The sequence below is a fragment of the Epinephelus fuscoguttatus genome, linkage group LG3 (genome assembly GCF_011397635.1).
Source record: "Epinephelus fuscoguttatus linkage group LG3, E.fuscoguttatus.final_Chr_v1".
In the NCBI taxonomy this organism is placed as follows: Eukaryota; Metazoa; Chordata; class Actinopteri; order Perciformes; family Serranidae; genus Epinephelus; species Epinephelus fuscoguttatus.
The window spans coordinates 31143765-31161517 of record NC_064754.1 but is presented as its reverse complement, the minus strand read 5'-3'; the positions used below and the strand labels follow the sequence as shown (position 1 = coordinate 31161517).

Sequence of the window (17753 nt, the reverse complement as noted above, 5' to 3'; positions counted from 1 at the left end):
AGCCCTTAGTTAGGCTGACTTAGGCCTAGTCTGCCGGAGGACCCCTCTATAATACACCGGGCCCCTTCTCTCCTTCTCTCTCTCTCTCGCTCTCTCGTATCCTATTACTGCATCTAGCTAACCCGGCCATTCTGGATGTCACTAACTCGGCTTCTTCTCCGGAGCCTTTGTGCTCCACTGTCTCTCAGATTAACTCATACCGCAGCGGTGCCTGGACAGCGTGATGTGTGTGGTTGTGCTGCTGCCGTGGTCCTGCCAGATGCCTCCTGCTGCTGCTGCCATCATTAGTCATTAGTCATACTTCTACTGTTATTGTACACATATGACTATTGTCACACATGTATACTGCCAGATATTAATACATACTTTCAACATATTGTACCGCAGTAGCCAGAACTATAACTATAATATTATTACTTTCATTAATGTTGTTGTAAGATACTGTCATTACCTGCATCTCTCTCTCTCTCTCTCTCTCTCTCTGTGCCATATGGATTACTGTTAATTTATCATGTTGATCTGTTCTGTACGACATCTATTGCACGTCTGTCCGTCCTGGAAGAGGGATCCCTCCTCAGTTGCTCTTCCTGAGGTTTCTACCGTTTTTTTTCCCCGTTAAAGGGGTTTTTTTGGGGAGTTTTTCCTTATCCTCTGTGAGGGTCTTAAGGACAGAGGGATGTCGTATGCTATAAAGCCCTGTGAGGCAAATTGTGATTTGTGATATTGGGCTTTATAAATAAAATTGAATATATTTCTGGGTGTCTTTGAGACTCACGGTTACTGTTTTCATGGTTAAACTCATAGACAGACACGGCAGCTGGTTGTAAGACTCCCACTTTCATCTTCTGATGAATCCTAAAAATGATCTCCTCTGGTCTTGTGTGAGAAACCTGCGGACAAATGTGAGGTAGAGATAAAAAAAAGAACAAGGCAGACAGAAATAGTATAGATGCAGGAAACAGTCATGTCTTACCTTGTCCAGGTGGATTATGAGTGAGCTTCTTTCTGACTGGGCGGGGTTTACCGAATACTTTGCAATAGTGCGGGCACGTCCTTTGGCTAACTACAAACACACACACACACACACACACACACACACACACACACATATATGTGTATACTGGTCAGACAAAACATTAAAACTACTGACAGATGAAGTGATTAACATTGATCATCTCGTCATAATGCTCTGCTGAGAAATCTTGGGTCCTGGTATTCATGTGGATGCCACTTGACTGGCACCATCCAATCAAACACCATTGCAGACCAAGTATACCCCCCTTATGGTAATGTAACTCTCAGATAGCAGTGCCCCCCACCAGCAGGACAATGCACCATGCCAAAAACGGCTTAGGAGGTGTCCAAGGATATGACAAAGAGCACATGGCGTCAACCTGGCATTCAAATTAGCCAGATCCCAATCTGATCGAGCATCCGTAGGAAGTGCAGGCACACCACCTCGCAACCCACTTGACTCAAAGGATCCGCCAGACACCACGGGACACCCTCAGAGGTCCTGTGTCTATCTCTCAACAGGTCAGAGCCAAATCCAATCCAAGATAGATCAGGAGTACCTCAGATTGGGATCTGGAAAATTTGGAAGCCCAGTTGATGCCTTGAGCTCTTTGTGACATTTCTCCTTTTTGCTGCATGGCATGGCACATTGTCATGCTGTGGGGCCACTGCCATTGGGGAGTGCCATTGCTATGAGGGGGTGTACTTAGTTTGCAAAGGTGTTTGGGTGGGTGGTGCATGTCAAAAGGCATCCACATGCATGTCAGGACCAAAGGTTTTCATTAGAAAATTGTAATGGGATGATCAGTGTTATTTACTTAACCTGTCAGTGGTTTCAATGTTTTGGCTGATAAGTGTATATGTAAACTGTGCGTCCAAACATAACATTGTATCATTTTTTTGTGAACGATGAAGAGGGACCTTTTGTGTGTGTGTGTGTGTGTGTGTGTGTGTGTGTGTGTGTGTGTGTGTGTGTCTTACTAAGCTCAAATCATTCGTGTTAGGGGTGAAGCCAGTTAGCATGCCAATATCCAAGACTGTCATGGATGCATCGCGCTCCCTGTCTTTATACCTGTGCAGAAAATGGAATGAATAGATAAAATAAGGAATGTATTGGTAGTAAAATATTATCAAATATTACAATACATAACTGTTATAAAGCTATATAGTTATAAACTGTGACAAAACAATATTTTTTGAGAAAATTGAACTTGGTGGTGAAAATTAACTGCTTTTTCTAAAGATAATACTTAACTTTAAATCTGGACAAGAACTTGACAAGAAATTTAACATGATAACTGCAAGACTGCGTGATACAATCAACAGCTTCAGACCAGCTGCCAAATGGTTTGGAATCTATGGATGTTCAATTGAGTTTAAAGTGAGTCGGACAAATTCAAAAAAATATGTGACCATGATATCTGCAACATTTCTATTTTTTGAAAACATGAGAAATGAAAGCAAAAAAAGTTGCTATACTGGGAAGGGATAATGACAAAATCAGGGACATGGGGCTACTAAAAACAATAGCAACACCGAAAAGACGATAATGGAAATAAATTGAAAATCAGGAATAGCCATTTAAATCTAATGTTTATTTATATGATTTCTTTTATGTACTTACAAAACCGCTATTTTCAGCCTGTATATCTTCTCATCCTCAGCCATTTTCTCTGGAGGAACAAAAATTTGGATGAAAATTAATCTTTTCTCATAAGAAAAGGAGGCAGATGTCAATACAAAATAGATTAATGTGAGCAATGAGACAGAGGGCACCAAATTACCTGGAAGGAGCTGCACTGACAAGTTAAACCTCTGACAGTCACTCTCCTTTTCTTTCGGTAGAAATACAGCGACACCATCTGTTACACAGACATTAAATGCATTGTGATAATGTCAATAGGCTTACAGACTTAATAGTACTGTCCACGTGAGGTTATTTAAATGTCTTTGTTCTTATCTAAAAAGGACATATCAATAATCAACAGATGATAAAACTCAGAACTAAAGTAGTGTTTTTTATGTACCGTTAGCACTGCTTCTCCTGTGCCTGTGGCAGTCACTTTCACATTCCGGTTTATTTCATTGATCTGGGGGAATTTCAATGTGCAACACACACACACACACACACACACACACACACACACACACACACACACACACACACACGTATAAGCAGGAGAAACATACAGAAAACTTCATGGATGATGATGTTAATGAAACATTGTGTGTTTGTGTGTGTTCTGACTTTAGATGTTCTGGTGCCATAGTGGTTTTCCTGTTGAGGTTGTACTTGATAGGCCTAGACCTGCCCGGCAACAAGATGTCCACATTCAGGTCATACTCTGGTTCTTTAGCACTGGCCCAGTACTCTGCTACAGCCTGGTACACGAGTATAGTAGCCTAGAGAGTGTGGGAGAGAAGGAAAATGAAGTAGTTTGATCCCAGCAAAGAACTGAAACAGTGCGAAAAGATAGATCGATAGCTGGAGGTCTGTGTTACCTGAGTTGATCCATAGCCTCCTTTCACTCTCCGCTGTTTGTTGAACCATCTCACAATAGGTTTGGCTTCTTCGTAGGCCTTTATTAACAGAGGGGTTGGAGACAAAGGTTGTTATATAATAGAAATATCATTTTGATCGCTTATTGTTATACATCCATGTATATTTCCAAAGCATACCTTAGATTTCTGGACTTGTCTGTCATGTCTGCGTTTAACAAAAACGTATATCTTGTCTCTGTGATAGATTACTTTACTTAAACAAGAGGTACAACACATTCTCACTCCGACCTCATCACATATTGACATTTGGTCATGGACTTTCTACGTCCACATACGACGTGCAAGGTATCCTGGGTGTGTTGGTTGTTGACGTTCTGGGACTTTGTGTCTAGTTCTGCCTGTTACATGCATTGTATTCTTTCAAAATACACTTCAGTTTTCACAGGAAATTTAACGCTTACGTACAGTCTCTTTCAAAATGAACATACATTGGTACAACACGGCAAGTTTGGTGAAAGCGGGCTCTGGCTTTAAAAACTTACAGGATGCAAACACCAATCTCTAGGCTGAAAGCTGGTGTTTGTTGGACCCATCCACTGCTCCTCTTGCCTGCCCCAGTCGGACCTTCACCGCCTAAGCTTTCATCCTTGTCCTACAGCATTTCCCCCTGATGCCACCAGGTGCCTTTAAACTATAATGGCAACCAGCCGCATATCGTGCCGACATTAAAGGACACCCTTTTTTTGGTGGTTTCTGATGCCACAAGTCACTGCCCAAGCGCCAGATTTCGATGACTTGGGAGTGAGACTTGACTCAGTTGTAAGTCTCTACAATGGGATTTTATTCTTTACTACCTAGCAAGAAATATGCCTTTGGTTATCCATATAGAAGCAACTATGATGTCAGCAGTGTTGTCAGGGCTCAGAGGCTTTGCAGCGACCAATCTTCTACCCTGTAGTGTGGTACAAAAGATAACTCCACTGAATGATTTTATAGCATGCTCTGTTGATACAGATAAGTAGGACATGCTCACCTTGGCCTTGACCAGAGCCAGAAGAGCGTAAGCTGTGGCCTCTAATGTGTAAACACGTCCCCTAGGTGTCGGCCAGTGGGACAAATCTAAGGAAATCACAGACACATGTAAATGCATTACTATTCTATACTTCTGACAAGCCAAGATATGTTCTACTGTTACTTTAACAATGCTATTACACTACACTTTTTCTCGGAAGATGTATGTGTATATTGCATAAAGAAACCTGGGGAAGCAAATTTCAAGAGGATCTCCTGGTTCAGTTTGTTTTCATTGGCCAGGGCATATGATGTTATGGCAACAGCATATGGGTTGATTAAGCTGGGCAGACGCTTCTCCAGATAGGCTGCTGCTTTTTCTATACTGCCTTGCAGACCCTGAGCATAAGGAAAAAACAAAGAAAGTGAGGAAAATGAGAATAATGGGAGAACATATAAATTGTAGAGATTCCTGAATCTGACAAGCTTAATCCTTGTGGGTCCTCAGGTGGTCCAAGAGGCCAATCCTAGATCTGCATATCAAGGGGGTGTGAGATAGAGGTTTTTGTGTGGTTTGGGCATTTTTTATTATGTTTTTTTCTTTCGGAGGCCATTCTTGACTTCTGCAACACGGTGGAGGTTATAGTTTTCGTTTGTCCTCCTGGGACATGGTGACCTGTCTAAAGCTGGGAGAAGAGAAATTGCTTTGGCAGCTGAGAGTAGGGAATGTGGATCATGAGTTGGTGTGTGACAGGGGCAGCAACGGTGGGTAGACTGGCCTCCTTGGGGACACTGAAGTTAGTGCATCTACCCTGCCAGCTGATGTTGAGAATTTTCCTAAAGCACCTCTGCTAGTGAGCATCTAGAGGTTTCAGTTGTCTGCTCACGTGATCCATCTTTGATACTTTTCTTGGAGTTGGTTAGTGCCCTTGCAGTCTGCTGGTTGTTGGATCTCTCGGACCTTCTTTGTTCTCTACTGATTCTTCAGTTCCCTAACCTGCCTTTGAGCGACTGCTTTTGTATTAAGCGCTCTTTTATTTGTGTATTTCTGCCATGTGACAAAGGCTTGCTGGCATTGATGAGGTTTTGGTTGGTTGGTTGATTTTGGTTTGGTTTTGGCTTTGTGTCCGCGATGCTTCTAAAGCCATTCAAAATGACAGACTTAAGCATACTGCAGTGTGTCTCAGTGTCTTCAGGACACTACTTGGGCAGTTCCTTACTGAGTACAGTCTGAGACTTTTGTCAACAGATGGTGTCACATTGCCATTTTTTCTGTACCCCTCTTTTCCGTTGGAGACAAATGGACATGACGGAGTGGATGAGGTAATGGTCAGACCAGCAGCCATTTGCCTGCTCATTGCTCAGGCGTTCAGTACCTCATTGGGATCATTTGCTGCGATGTGGAAAAGTCATTGGGGTGCCAGAGGTTAGAGCAAACCAGTGGTCCACCATTGTAGTTGTTGTTTCTAGTGCATCCTCATTACAAAGCAACTATGGACATGCATAAACTCAGGAGATGACATCAAATGCTCTTTTTTCCATGTCCACACAGATACACAGCAGCTGGTGTCTTGAAAAACTGCACCTTAGAAGGTGTTTTAAAAAATCTCTGTTTTAGAGACCCCAAACTCTGTTTGTGTGTGAATGAGAGTTATGCCAAGATGTTGAGGCAAATATGTTTGTAAAAATATCTGTATGTAGACACTTAGTCGTGTCATATCCTTACTACATTCCAACATTTTACCATGAGGACGGATGCGATTCAGCCCTTTCCACTGAAAACACAACACTAAAATATGAATCAGCCTTTCACCAGATCAATCAAAATGCCCTGGGAAGGACCAGTCATGGGGTTAGGGGGCAATTGACAAATGCGATATTTACTGTGGTCTATTTAAAGATAGTGTTGCTGCTAATAGGTCCCACTTAGTCTTTATATGCTTATTTGTATATTATGTGCACTTAAACTATTACACAAGTTGATTCAGTGCTACGTAAAGTGGCAACATGTTACAATTATGATGGCCCCAAACCAGTTCCTGTTTAGGACCCCCAGAAGCCTGGGGTCGGGTTAGCTGCCCTTTTTTGTACCTACAACGCCATATGAGCCATAACCTCCTTAGTTACAGTTACCATTGGGGTGTAGGGTTGGTAAACTGTACACAGATGAGATACTCACATTAACAGTGGCTGTACATAGTATGCGTGACTCCTGCATGGCAATGAGGCAGAAGGCTGTCATGGAGGCATCTGAGTCTACACCACGCACATCCCCCTACGCACACACACAAACACAAGCATATTATTACCATCATCAGCATTAAAATTCTGTTTATTCATCGCTGACAGCCGGTGACATGTAATGGTTTTCCTTTTTATTTGGTCTTTTGTTTAGAATCATGTTGAAGACTGATGTTAATAATAACAGTGCACCTACGATCATGGTTTCATGAGACACCGCTGCGACTTCTCTAAACAAGCCACCAGGTTGCTGCGCATTGTGAATCAGAAACTCAACAGCATCACAGATATGTTCCTTTTGCACCGCCACCAGATTGTTGGCAATGGAAAACACCTTGGCAACATAAGCTGTCAGCCTTAGATAGGAAAGGAGAGAAGAAGGTGTGATAGTTTAGTTTCATTTATTTGTACATGAAAAACATTGCTTCTCACATAGTCAAAATCTAGGTTAAAGGAGGGTGTGCCATCATTTATGTATGAGTTCATGCATGCCAGGCCTCACCATGCGCTGCTTTTGTGATCAGGATACGCAGCAAAGGACCCATCATTTTTACGGTTGTTAATCTGATTGTTGTAACCTAGATAAAATAAATACACAACTCGTTTACTGACAGCTTTTCAACTCTGCACAGAATCTCATCCATTGGAAGCCAATTTGAGCAGTTAGGTGGTTTATACTGCTGTCTACCAGATGTCTTTTTTAAAGGGCCAGTGTGTAAAATGGGTTGAAAACAGTGAGATCAGTGGTCAAATTCTAGATTGCAGGGCTCACTCGCTCACCCCTCCCGTCGGGTACATGACGGCGGCCTCGTAGGGTCAAAAAGCCTTGCGCAGACACAGGTTTTTCAGGAGTAGGTCTATCTAGCGACGAGGTGAATGTTTATTTAGAAATCTAAACCATGTTACGATATTGTAATGAATCCCTCACGAGCAGGAGACCAGAGGAGCGTTCGGGAAAAAGGCCCGTTTATTTGAGCACTCCAGAAACTCCGGTAACACTCCACTCCGTCCCAAACTCTGACTCTTCTGGCGTAACAGACACACTTCATAACTTTACACACATACTCGTTTACCATACTGAGTGGGGACCCCCCTCCCCTCTCTGCTCCACCAATCTCCAGCCCGCACACTGACTGACAGCGTAGCCGGTAAACAGAGCTCAGCTGTTTATTTAGCCTAGCAATATCTCCGGACTATAGTAGCTGCAATGGACGACTTTGAACGCGATTTTGAAGAGTTTCTTATAGTGGACACAGACCCAGAGCCATACCTGTTTGAGCCGGAGCATACAGATGAGGAACTCCATGTGTTTGATGCTGAGCGGACGAGAAGAGATGCTGAATGCACAGAATGGGATTCGGTGCTACCATTGTTGGGGAGATATATCATCAGGAGGAAAAGCGCCGCAGAGAGTGCATCACAAGGAGTGAAGTTGCGTCTTCTTTTCCTTGCAGATGACGGTTCGGGTTCATTCTCTCCTGTTGCGTGGTAAGTGTGGTCCATTCGCAAACTTTATAACTAAAAAAACTTTTCACTACTCTCTATCGACGAACTACTAACACTCTGCTGTTTCTTCCTCCTTCTTCCTTCCTTCCGCTGTCTTCGTTGGTTCATTTATACACGCGAAACGCGTTCTCTGGCTGGCTGGATTGTCCGTTTGGTCTGCCGTACATACATGGCGGCACAAGATGGCGATCTCTCTAAAGCAAGGCCCTTGCTATATATATATATATATATATATAAAAGCATAATTATAAGGCTACGAAAACCAAACAAATTTTATAGCAATCATACACTTGTATAAACATATTAATGGGTAGAATATTCAGATTCAGATTGAGATTGACAATAAACCATTCCAAATATTACACACTGGCCCTTTAATACCACTTCTGCCAAAGTCAGTGAGCTTCTTTTCTTACACACAAGGGCTTTAAACAGAATTTCAGGTATCCATGCTAAGGAATGCATTCGTTTGAGCCCACCGGTGCTGATGTGTTGGAGGGCTTCAGTACGTCTCTCAATGTATGCAGGTTCCCACTGGTTGGTTTTGTCCAAATATGTGATTGCAATGACAGGTAGGGTCAAGTGGATCATGTTCTCCTCTCCACAGCCTGAGGGCTGATAGATCAGGCTTTCCATTGATCTCCAATTAATGTTGTTTGTCAGATCAATTACTTTCTCTTTTCCTGTGAACATTTCCAAAACAAGTGAGGTCATAATTTGCCAAAGAAGAAGTAATACTGCAGTCACTTTATCACATGCTATGCCATAAGATATGTTACCTGTCACCGAGATCTGTGTGGTAGAAGGTGTGTTTGGAACAAACTCTGTCTTAGGAATCTCACTGTTGAGAACTTCTTGTTGTGTACCATCTAAAAGGCAGAAAGTATTTACATGTTTTGGGATTCATTCACAAATAATAACAGATATAATAACTTGGGGAATGGAATGGGGATGCATAGTTAAAGGCCATTAACTACGAAGAGATCAGAATAATTATGTACTAAACAAGTAAAACTAATGGCCCAGGTTCTGTACATCAGTAGCTTTGTAATCTTGTATCATAGGGCACATTTATCTCGATAATTTATAGTCCTCCATGGAGAAAACAATTAAAGACCACTGGTCACAGAAACATAAACACAAGAAACACAAAGGAGCTCACAAAAACATGTATCTCTTGTATTATTGCTGCAGTCAACGGAGGGCAGTGATCTGTATCTGAGATAGTTTGCATACCATCTGATAAAAACATGTCAGTAGTTCTGTGAACGGTGAGCCCTTCATGATTTTTAGAGGGCTGTGCTGTGCAGATCCACAGACACGGTCAGATGACACAGATGTGCGCACATACATGTGCAGATGTGTGTCCACACTGATCATACAAACTGTATGCACATGCTGACGTGTAAACAGACACCCAATGTTGTGTACGTAAAACTGCATATGCATTTATTGTTGCCCTGCTGTCCACTATCGGCCCAGCTATAGATTAATTTTTTAATAATGAATTGCTGTTTTACAATTTCTGGTAATATTACTATGTAATTCATGGCCAGTAAATTAAAATGTAAAAAAATATGTCATTAAATTATTATGTATTTTTACATATTGTTAGCTTGTAAACTCACCTGCACCTTTTTTCACAGGATCCAGAGTTAGAATCTGGGGAGATTTTACCAATAATCCTTCGGGCTGAAAAACACAACAGGACAAAAATCAGAAATCACAACTTCACTATTTTTTCAAGTATACTTTTAAACTTGTGTATAACAGAATAGGTAGTGGGAATTCTTTGGGATCTTATGATTGGATCTGATTATAGCTCTTCAGTTCAATTCAATTCAGTTCCTTTTACTGTCACTGTAAATAAATACAATGAAATTCAATGCACATAATAAAACAGAACTCATTATAAAAGTAATAAATAAATAATACGGGAGGGGATAAGATATCATTCATTCATACTCTAAACACACACACTGCACGCACACACACACACACACACACACACACACACACACACACACACACACACACATACGCACACACAAACAGTGCCAAAATATGTTGTGAACATGAGTAAGTTAAAATTATTGCACATACAGCAAATAAATGAATAAAGATATTGCACATGATGAAAGTATAAATATTAAATACTAGTCCTCAGATTCAGATTCAGATTCAGAATACTTTATTAATCCCAGGGGGAAATTGTTTTTGTTCCAATGCTGTAGAAATACAGCATGAATGGAAACAAGAGATAAAGATGAAGATATAAATAAGATACTAAAATAGACAATGAAATAAATAAAATAAAATATTAAAGTAGACATTAAAATAAAATAAAATAAAATAAAATATTAGAGTAGACAATAAAATAAAATAAATAATAAAATAGTAAAGTAGACAATCTGAAATATATACAATATACAATGAAATGGTTGTAGCGTTATAAATGAAATAAGAATGAGTAATTATATTGTGTGTTTTGTTTTATAAATAGCCAAATGAGTCCGATCATCAGAGGGAGGAGTTGTACAGTTTAATGGCCACAGGTAAGAATGAATTCCTGTGGCGCTCAGTGGTGCATTTAGGAGCAATCAGTCTCTGGCTGAAGGTGTTCCTCTGTTCGACCAGAGCGTTGTGGAGAGGGTGAGAGCCATGCTGAAGTATCACCCGCACCTTCGACAGCATCCTCCTGTCTGACACTGCTGTCAAAGGGTCCAGCTTTACCTCCACAACGTCACTGGCCTTTCTGATCAGCTTGTTGAGTCTGTTGGCATCAGCTACTCTCAGTCTGCTGCCCCAGCACACCACAGCAAACAGAATAGCACTGGCCACCACAGACTCCATACCCACTGGTAGCTTTGCCACCTTCTACCTATGCCAATCCTCAATGCCTATGTGCAATTTCACATAGACTGACCACGAGTAGAAAAACGTGGGACAGACAGAATGACTGACTGACAGTTTCCGTGATTATGTACAGCATACCATACCATGACTTAGTCATACCAGAAATTTAAAAAAAAACAAAAACCCAAAACATTTGGCCACAAGGGGAGCCACAGCGATCGGTTGCATTTTAGCCATTTTAAGCAGTTTTCTGTTGTTATAGCGCCACCCATATGCCAATTAGAGTTAAATTTCTCCAGTCACCTTGAGGCGTCCTGTTCTACATATCTACCAAGTTTAGGAAAAATCGATATGGCAGTTAGGCCTAGATAAGAAATTAGCTCTCTAGCGCCCCCATTGTGTTTGATCAGGTCAATAATGGAGGGGTCCCCTCAGATTATGTGTGGTCATATGCCTACAAAGTTGCGTGGTGATCGGTGAAACCCTTGAGATGTTATACACCTTTATGTGATGAGCCACACCCTCCGCAATATTCACTGCCTTATAGAAGCTCAGTTTTAGTAAGTTTTCCAACTTTTGCCAAGAGGGAACTTTAGATATTGGTCCCTTGATTATGTTCACTGAGTTTCATGCAGATCGGTCAAACTTCCTAGGAAGAGATCGATTTTAAGTGTTTTTCAAAAAATTCAAAATGGCGGAAAATCTGTATCACCGGAAGTTATGGGTTCTTGAGGCAAATTTGTTCCTCATGAGGAGAGGCGTCTCTGTGCAAAGTTTCATGTCTCTACCACATACGGGGCATGAGATATGCCCATTCAAAGTTTGCAAATTCAATTGGTTGCTATAGCGCTCCCCTTTGACCAATTGATGTAATATTGGTTCATTCGCATCCTAAGTTTTTTTTCTTTTGCATGGTCATGTGACTCAGTCACCAAATGACTCACACTGCTGTGATTTACAAGCTGCGTCAGTCAGGTTGATTTACAATTAAGCGCACCTGTGCATGCTGTTGTATTGTTTGCCAGAGTACACTGAAGAAGGGCCAGACCCGAAACGTCTGTGTGGCAAAATAAAATTTAATAAACTTGGAGTGCTGTTCCTCTCATCTTTTTGAATTAATTCGCATCCTCCCATGACCCTCTACCACTGTGCCAAATTTCACATGGATTGACCAAGTCAGTAAGGAGAAAAATGTGGAACAGACACACACAGACACACACACACACACACACACACACACACATACACATTCACATATTTGTCATTATATAGTAAGATTACTGGCTGTGTGATTTCAGTGCAGCGTTCAGTGAAGTAATGGCTTTGGGGTAATATCTTTGTGCATGTTTTAATTGTCAGATAGAGTCTGTTTGAGGGCAGAAGGTCAAACAGACGATAGGCAGGGTGACATGAGTCCTTCAAGATGTTTGTTGATTTCTGGAGGCAGCTGGAGGTGAAAATGTCTTCCAGGGCAGGTGGGGGTGTGTTCGTTAAAATCCAAAGCATTATAGCTAAACTCATAATCAACTGTAAAACATAACTAGCACTTCAGAGTACCCTGCAGCATGTTTGTTAACCTCCATGACTGTATAATAAGGCATTAAGTATATTTACAGGAGGTATCGGATCATATCGTCAGGATTTGATTACTTTGCTCAAATTTGGGTGCAGCTGAGATAATATGGAGGGATACAGAGCGTTACAGGACAGTTCGGCTCCACCTACACCTCATGCAGAAGCATTAAGTCAGGAGAGGAAGGATGAGGGTGAAATGGATACATTTCAGCACAACAATACTTTCCTAGCAATATCAACAAGGTTTTTTTTGCAGACTGAGATCCAAAAACACACCTCTGACCTGTGATATTGCTCTGCTAGCTACTACAATCCACAATCTAACATTTGGGAGTGGTTTTATAGGATGGACAGGGTTAAATAATCATATTTAATTGGATAAATTTAAATAACTGATGTTAAGGTGCTATCAAAAACATTCTAATGATTTTAAATAAAGTAAACACAGTGGGAAGTTGTGCATAATGGCACTGTGCTTTGATGTGGCCCTTCTCAACATATCTGTCCTGCTCTCCTCAGATGGCTGCCAACATTTCATTTACAGATAAGACGACGTTATTATGTATTTGTGGACAACAGAAAAAATGCTCTTAACCTCGTACAAAGAGTGTTTCTCTTACCACCACCTGCAGAGTCTTCACAATTCCATCACTGATATCTTGGTCTTTCACAGCTGCTTTAACCTCAATGCGGTATTCTCCTTCCCTTGTGGGAATAAGAATGAAGGGTACAGACTGCGTAGTTTTGGCCCCAACTTCAACCTCCTTGCGATATTTTCCACGCTTAGAAGCAGCACTGCACACGTGTGTCTCCTCAATCAGATCCACACGTACCTTGAAAACAAAACAGAGATACAGAAGGGGAGGTACTGTAAAAGTAGCTGATAAAAGATGGTCAGCTACCATGGGCGGATTATGAGACGATGGGCTCCTGGGCACGGACATGCAAAATGCCCTCCTACATAGGAGCAAGCCACTCACAGTTTGTTATGGTTTATGTCTTTTTTTGTTGTTGTTTTGTATCTCTTTGTATTGGCTGTGTATCTTTTTGTGGTATTGTGTCTCTCTGGGGTAATTTGGTGTCCTTTTTGGTCACTTTGTGCTTCTGAGGATATTTTGTGTGTCTTTGTGGTTGTTTTGCCCCTTTTGTAGTATTTGATGTCTCTTTGAAGAGATTTTGTGTCTCTCTTTGGTCATTTTGTGTCTTTCTGTGATTGTTTTGCCCCTTTTGTAGTTATTTTGTGTCTATTTTCAGTTCCATTGCATCTCTTGTGGTCTTTTAATTTGAGTGACATTTTGCAGCTGAAGACCAGTGGGGCCCCTGACTTTGGGCCCCTGGGCCTGTGCATGGTAGGCCCATACAGTAATCATCCATGTCAGTTACATATACCTACACTTTCCACGGAGTGGATCAGATTCCAATGATGTCACACACTTTTTGTCATTTCCTACAGTAACAATAATACTATATCTTGCCGGATTAGTGATCCATTGAAGAATGCAGAATTAACCGAATCTACTACAAAAAGTCACATTGTTTTGTGAGACAGGCCTATACATTAGTTCCATTCATCCTCTTTTTAGCAACCTGTCGTATCATAGTCTAATATTTTCTATCCTCTTGCCCTGAAGTGGTTCATGAAAAATATCCAGTATGCTTATGCTCGAATGATTCAGACTTACAGTAGAAATATCGGGGCTGTAGTTGTGGATGACTGCTTTAATTTCCAGCTGCTCTCCACGAACAGCAGAGTAGGGCAATCTGAGATCAATGAAGAAGTTCTTCTTGACAATTATCTCTAATGGTTCAGCCACACAAATACCTTAAAAACAAACAAACAAAAAACAAACAAAAACAACAACAACAACAACAACAACAACATAAAAACAAGGCATGAATCAATGACAGAAAGGGTAGCTGGGTGAGGAACAGACTAATGGAAATAGAGAAACCATGGAATGTAGTTTGGGCTCTTGGTTTTGAGGTTTGTATCGCAACTAAAACACAAGACAGATTTAATTCATTGAATCCTCACCGAGAGTTCTTGACAGACTGATGCCAGTGAACTGCCAGGTTGTGATTGAGTCTTGCAAAGGAACACTTTTTGTCACTGATGTGGTGTCACTGAAACAAAGAATAATACTTTTAGAGGTGAAATTAAAGCTATCAAAGTATTTTTTGAGTGTATCTGCTTCAGTTGACTCACCACTTAGGTTTACTGGCAGGGCAAGGGGGCAGCGTGATATCTGACCACAGCCAACTTTCAGGGAATTTGGTGCGAGAAACAATTTCATTGCTGTCCATGTAACTGTCATCCTCTTCACCTAAAGCGTCATTAAAAAGGTTATTATACTGATTGTTTACTGTTTCTACCAGTATGACCATGAGTAACTACCCAGGGATTCAACCTATCCCTTGTCCCCGTCTCTTACTTCGAGCCAGTCGCAGGCTATCTTCCTTCATCTCAGCTCGCTGGCTTTCCATCTCCTTGCAGCAGTGCAGGAAGGCCTCAACACAGGCTGCACCATCATTGATGTACTCGCTGCGCCTCTCACAAGTGTATGGAACGGGGGTTTCCCTCATGCCATCCAAACAACAGTCACGTTGCAGTTGGTCCTCATATTGACTCGCTGGAAAGAAAGGGGGTTGTGGGGAGAGACAGAAGAAAGAAGATATGGAGCACAAGCAGTGTTTCCAGATTGGACTGACCAAAAATAGCCCAATCAGAGGCTAAAACCCGCCTGATCTTCATAACAGTAGCCATATCTGGTGAATCTGGCCAAACCATGGTGACAACAATGAAAAATTCATAGAAGATAGTGCTAAAACTTTTAATATGGACAGATGTACTGTAGAATTTTACAAGACTTTTATCACAGAGTGATGATAGGATAACAAAGTGAAATTACATTTGGTTAACAGTCATTTTGTATCAAGCTAAGCCTGCTGTACATAGCGCCCTCGTAATGTCAATCATACTACTCGCTTGAGGATTTACTACTATTTACTATGACGGCATCCATTAACCATACAGTCTACAGCATCAGTGAGTGCCCACCGATTAGCTTCCTTCACAGATGGAGTTGCCACTTAACCTCTTCAGTTACTTGGTACTGAGAGCGGTGCTCAGCAGCCACCGGCATGCGAGGCCTGTCAGGCGCAGTCCAAGTTTAGACACCAGCAGTGGTGGGATCACTGCAAATGTTTTGATGTGTGCTTCGCCGCCATTAGAGTGAGGCAGAACTTGAGGCCAATAACGCAGACACCTGCTCTGACTGTCAACACGCTGCCACCTCCAGTCATCCCCTCTGAGACAACAGCATCATCTGCAGATAATGACATATCTCTTCTGTGCCCGGTACTTCAGTGTCCTGGGATTTTACGGCCCGGCTTGCCCAGCTCAGGCGGCTTTTGTCTTGCCCGCTCTCATCACATGCATTGAACAACTATTTGCTTTGATGATGGAGTCGCTGGTAAGATCATATTCAGGAAACGCATTGCGATAGGGTGTTGTGGATCTCTCAAGCCTACAGGCGGCCAGGTAGGGATCCTCCCTCTGTGTTTGGCGCACAGTCTATATGCAGTGTGGCAGTCTTGGCAGCCTTGTTTTGATGAATGAGTGTTGAGGACATATGAAAGCATTGTGGTCTACGCCCAGTCTATTCATATAATTCTATCTCTTAGACATGTCGGGCACCTTTTCAGGGTCTGTGCTCACTGGAACAACACAGGACAGGTGAAAAGGGTTGGGTGTCTGTCAGCTGTGTTGCACCTGACTCCAGTCTGCGCATGAGACACCTACATCTTTTCGTGCTCCTTGATGACCCAGGAAATGTGTTGTGCAGTGTGTCTAGTGCTTGTCTTTTGACCCTTGCAAGTTAAGGTCATGGCTCCACCCAGTTCAGTTCCATACTTTCTGGGTTGGCGGGGGCCCTCTACTTCTTCACTTCAGCTGCCAGGTTACAAAGAAGTAGGCACGCTACAGCAACTAACCTTCTACAGACATTGCAGAGAGCCTGATCTGAGTGACATGAGATGTTTAGAGATAGTTACTCAGTAGTTTAAGAGTGTGTTTCTTACCCAAGCTAGTTGTTACTTCTATTATAGTCGTGGCTCGTTTTCTCCTGCTGAGGGCCGGACATTTCAAATCTGGAAACACAAGGCAGAAAAAAAATCTTTCACAGAACCCAACAGGGTGGGACCTATACTTGATTTCTGATTTGTACAACTTACATTAAGCTCTTAAAATGTGTGATAATTTTAACAATTGGACATATGGACAGGGTGTGAGGAAATGAATCTTCAATTGTCCTTCGTATTAACTGGACTGTTAAAACATAGTGCCAGGTTTGGAGATACAGTATCTCACATAAGTGAGTACAGCCCTCCCATTTTTGCAAATATTTCTTTTTATCTATTCATGGGACAACACTATAGAAAAGACACTTTGATATAGTAGTATAGATTTACCTTCCTCTGAAAATTACTCAAAACACAGCCATCAACATCTAAACAGCTGGCAACATAAGTGAGTACACCCCACAGTGAACATGTCCAAATTGTGCCTAAAGTGTCAATATTTTGTGTGCCAACCATTATTATCTAGCACTGCCTTAACCCTTTTGGGCATGGAATTCACCAGAGTTGTCTTGGTGCTCTGTCAGCATGTGTGGCACCTTGGTGAAAAGCACCAAGACAACTGTCCCTTGCCTACAGTCAAGTATAGTGGTGGCAGCATCATGGTTTGGGGCTGCATGAGTGCTGCTGGCTCTGGGGAGCTTGGTTCATTTAGGGAAACATGAATTCCAAGCAGAGCATGATTGCCCCTCTTCAGAAACTGAGCTGCAAGTTTTCATTATCAAGTTTTCCAAGATGATAATGACCCAAAACACACCTAGTAGATGACAACTGCCTTGCTGAGGAAGCTGAAGGTGAAGGTGATGGACTGGCCAAGTATGTATCCAGCCCTAAACTCACCTGTGCACCTGTGGGCCATCCTCAAGCTGAAGGTGGGGTAGCGCAAGATGTCTTCACATCCATCTGCTCCA

General features: G+C 41.9%; 1 protein-coding gene across 1 annotated transcript in view; it reads right to left on the bottom strand.

The window, feature by feature from the left end:
* The window catches only part of LOC125886024 (complement C3-like), a 92973-nt gene that overhangs the window by 33015 nt on the left and 42205 nt on the right, over positions 1–17753 (bottom strand). The window contains 1 exon segment of the mRNA XM_049571925.1: positions 776–890. Coding sequence (XP_049427882.1) covers positions 776–890 — 115 coding nt within the window.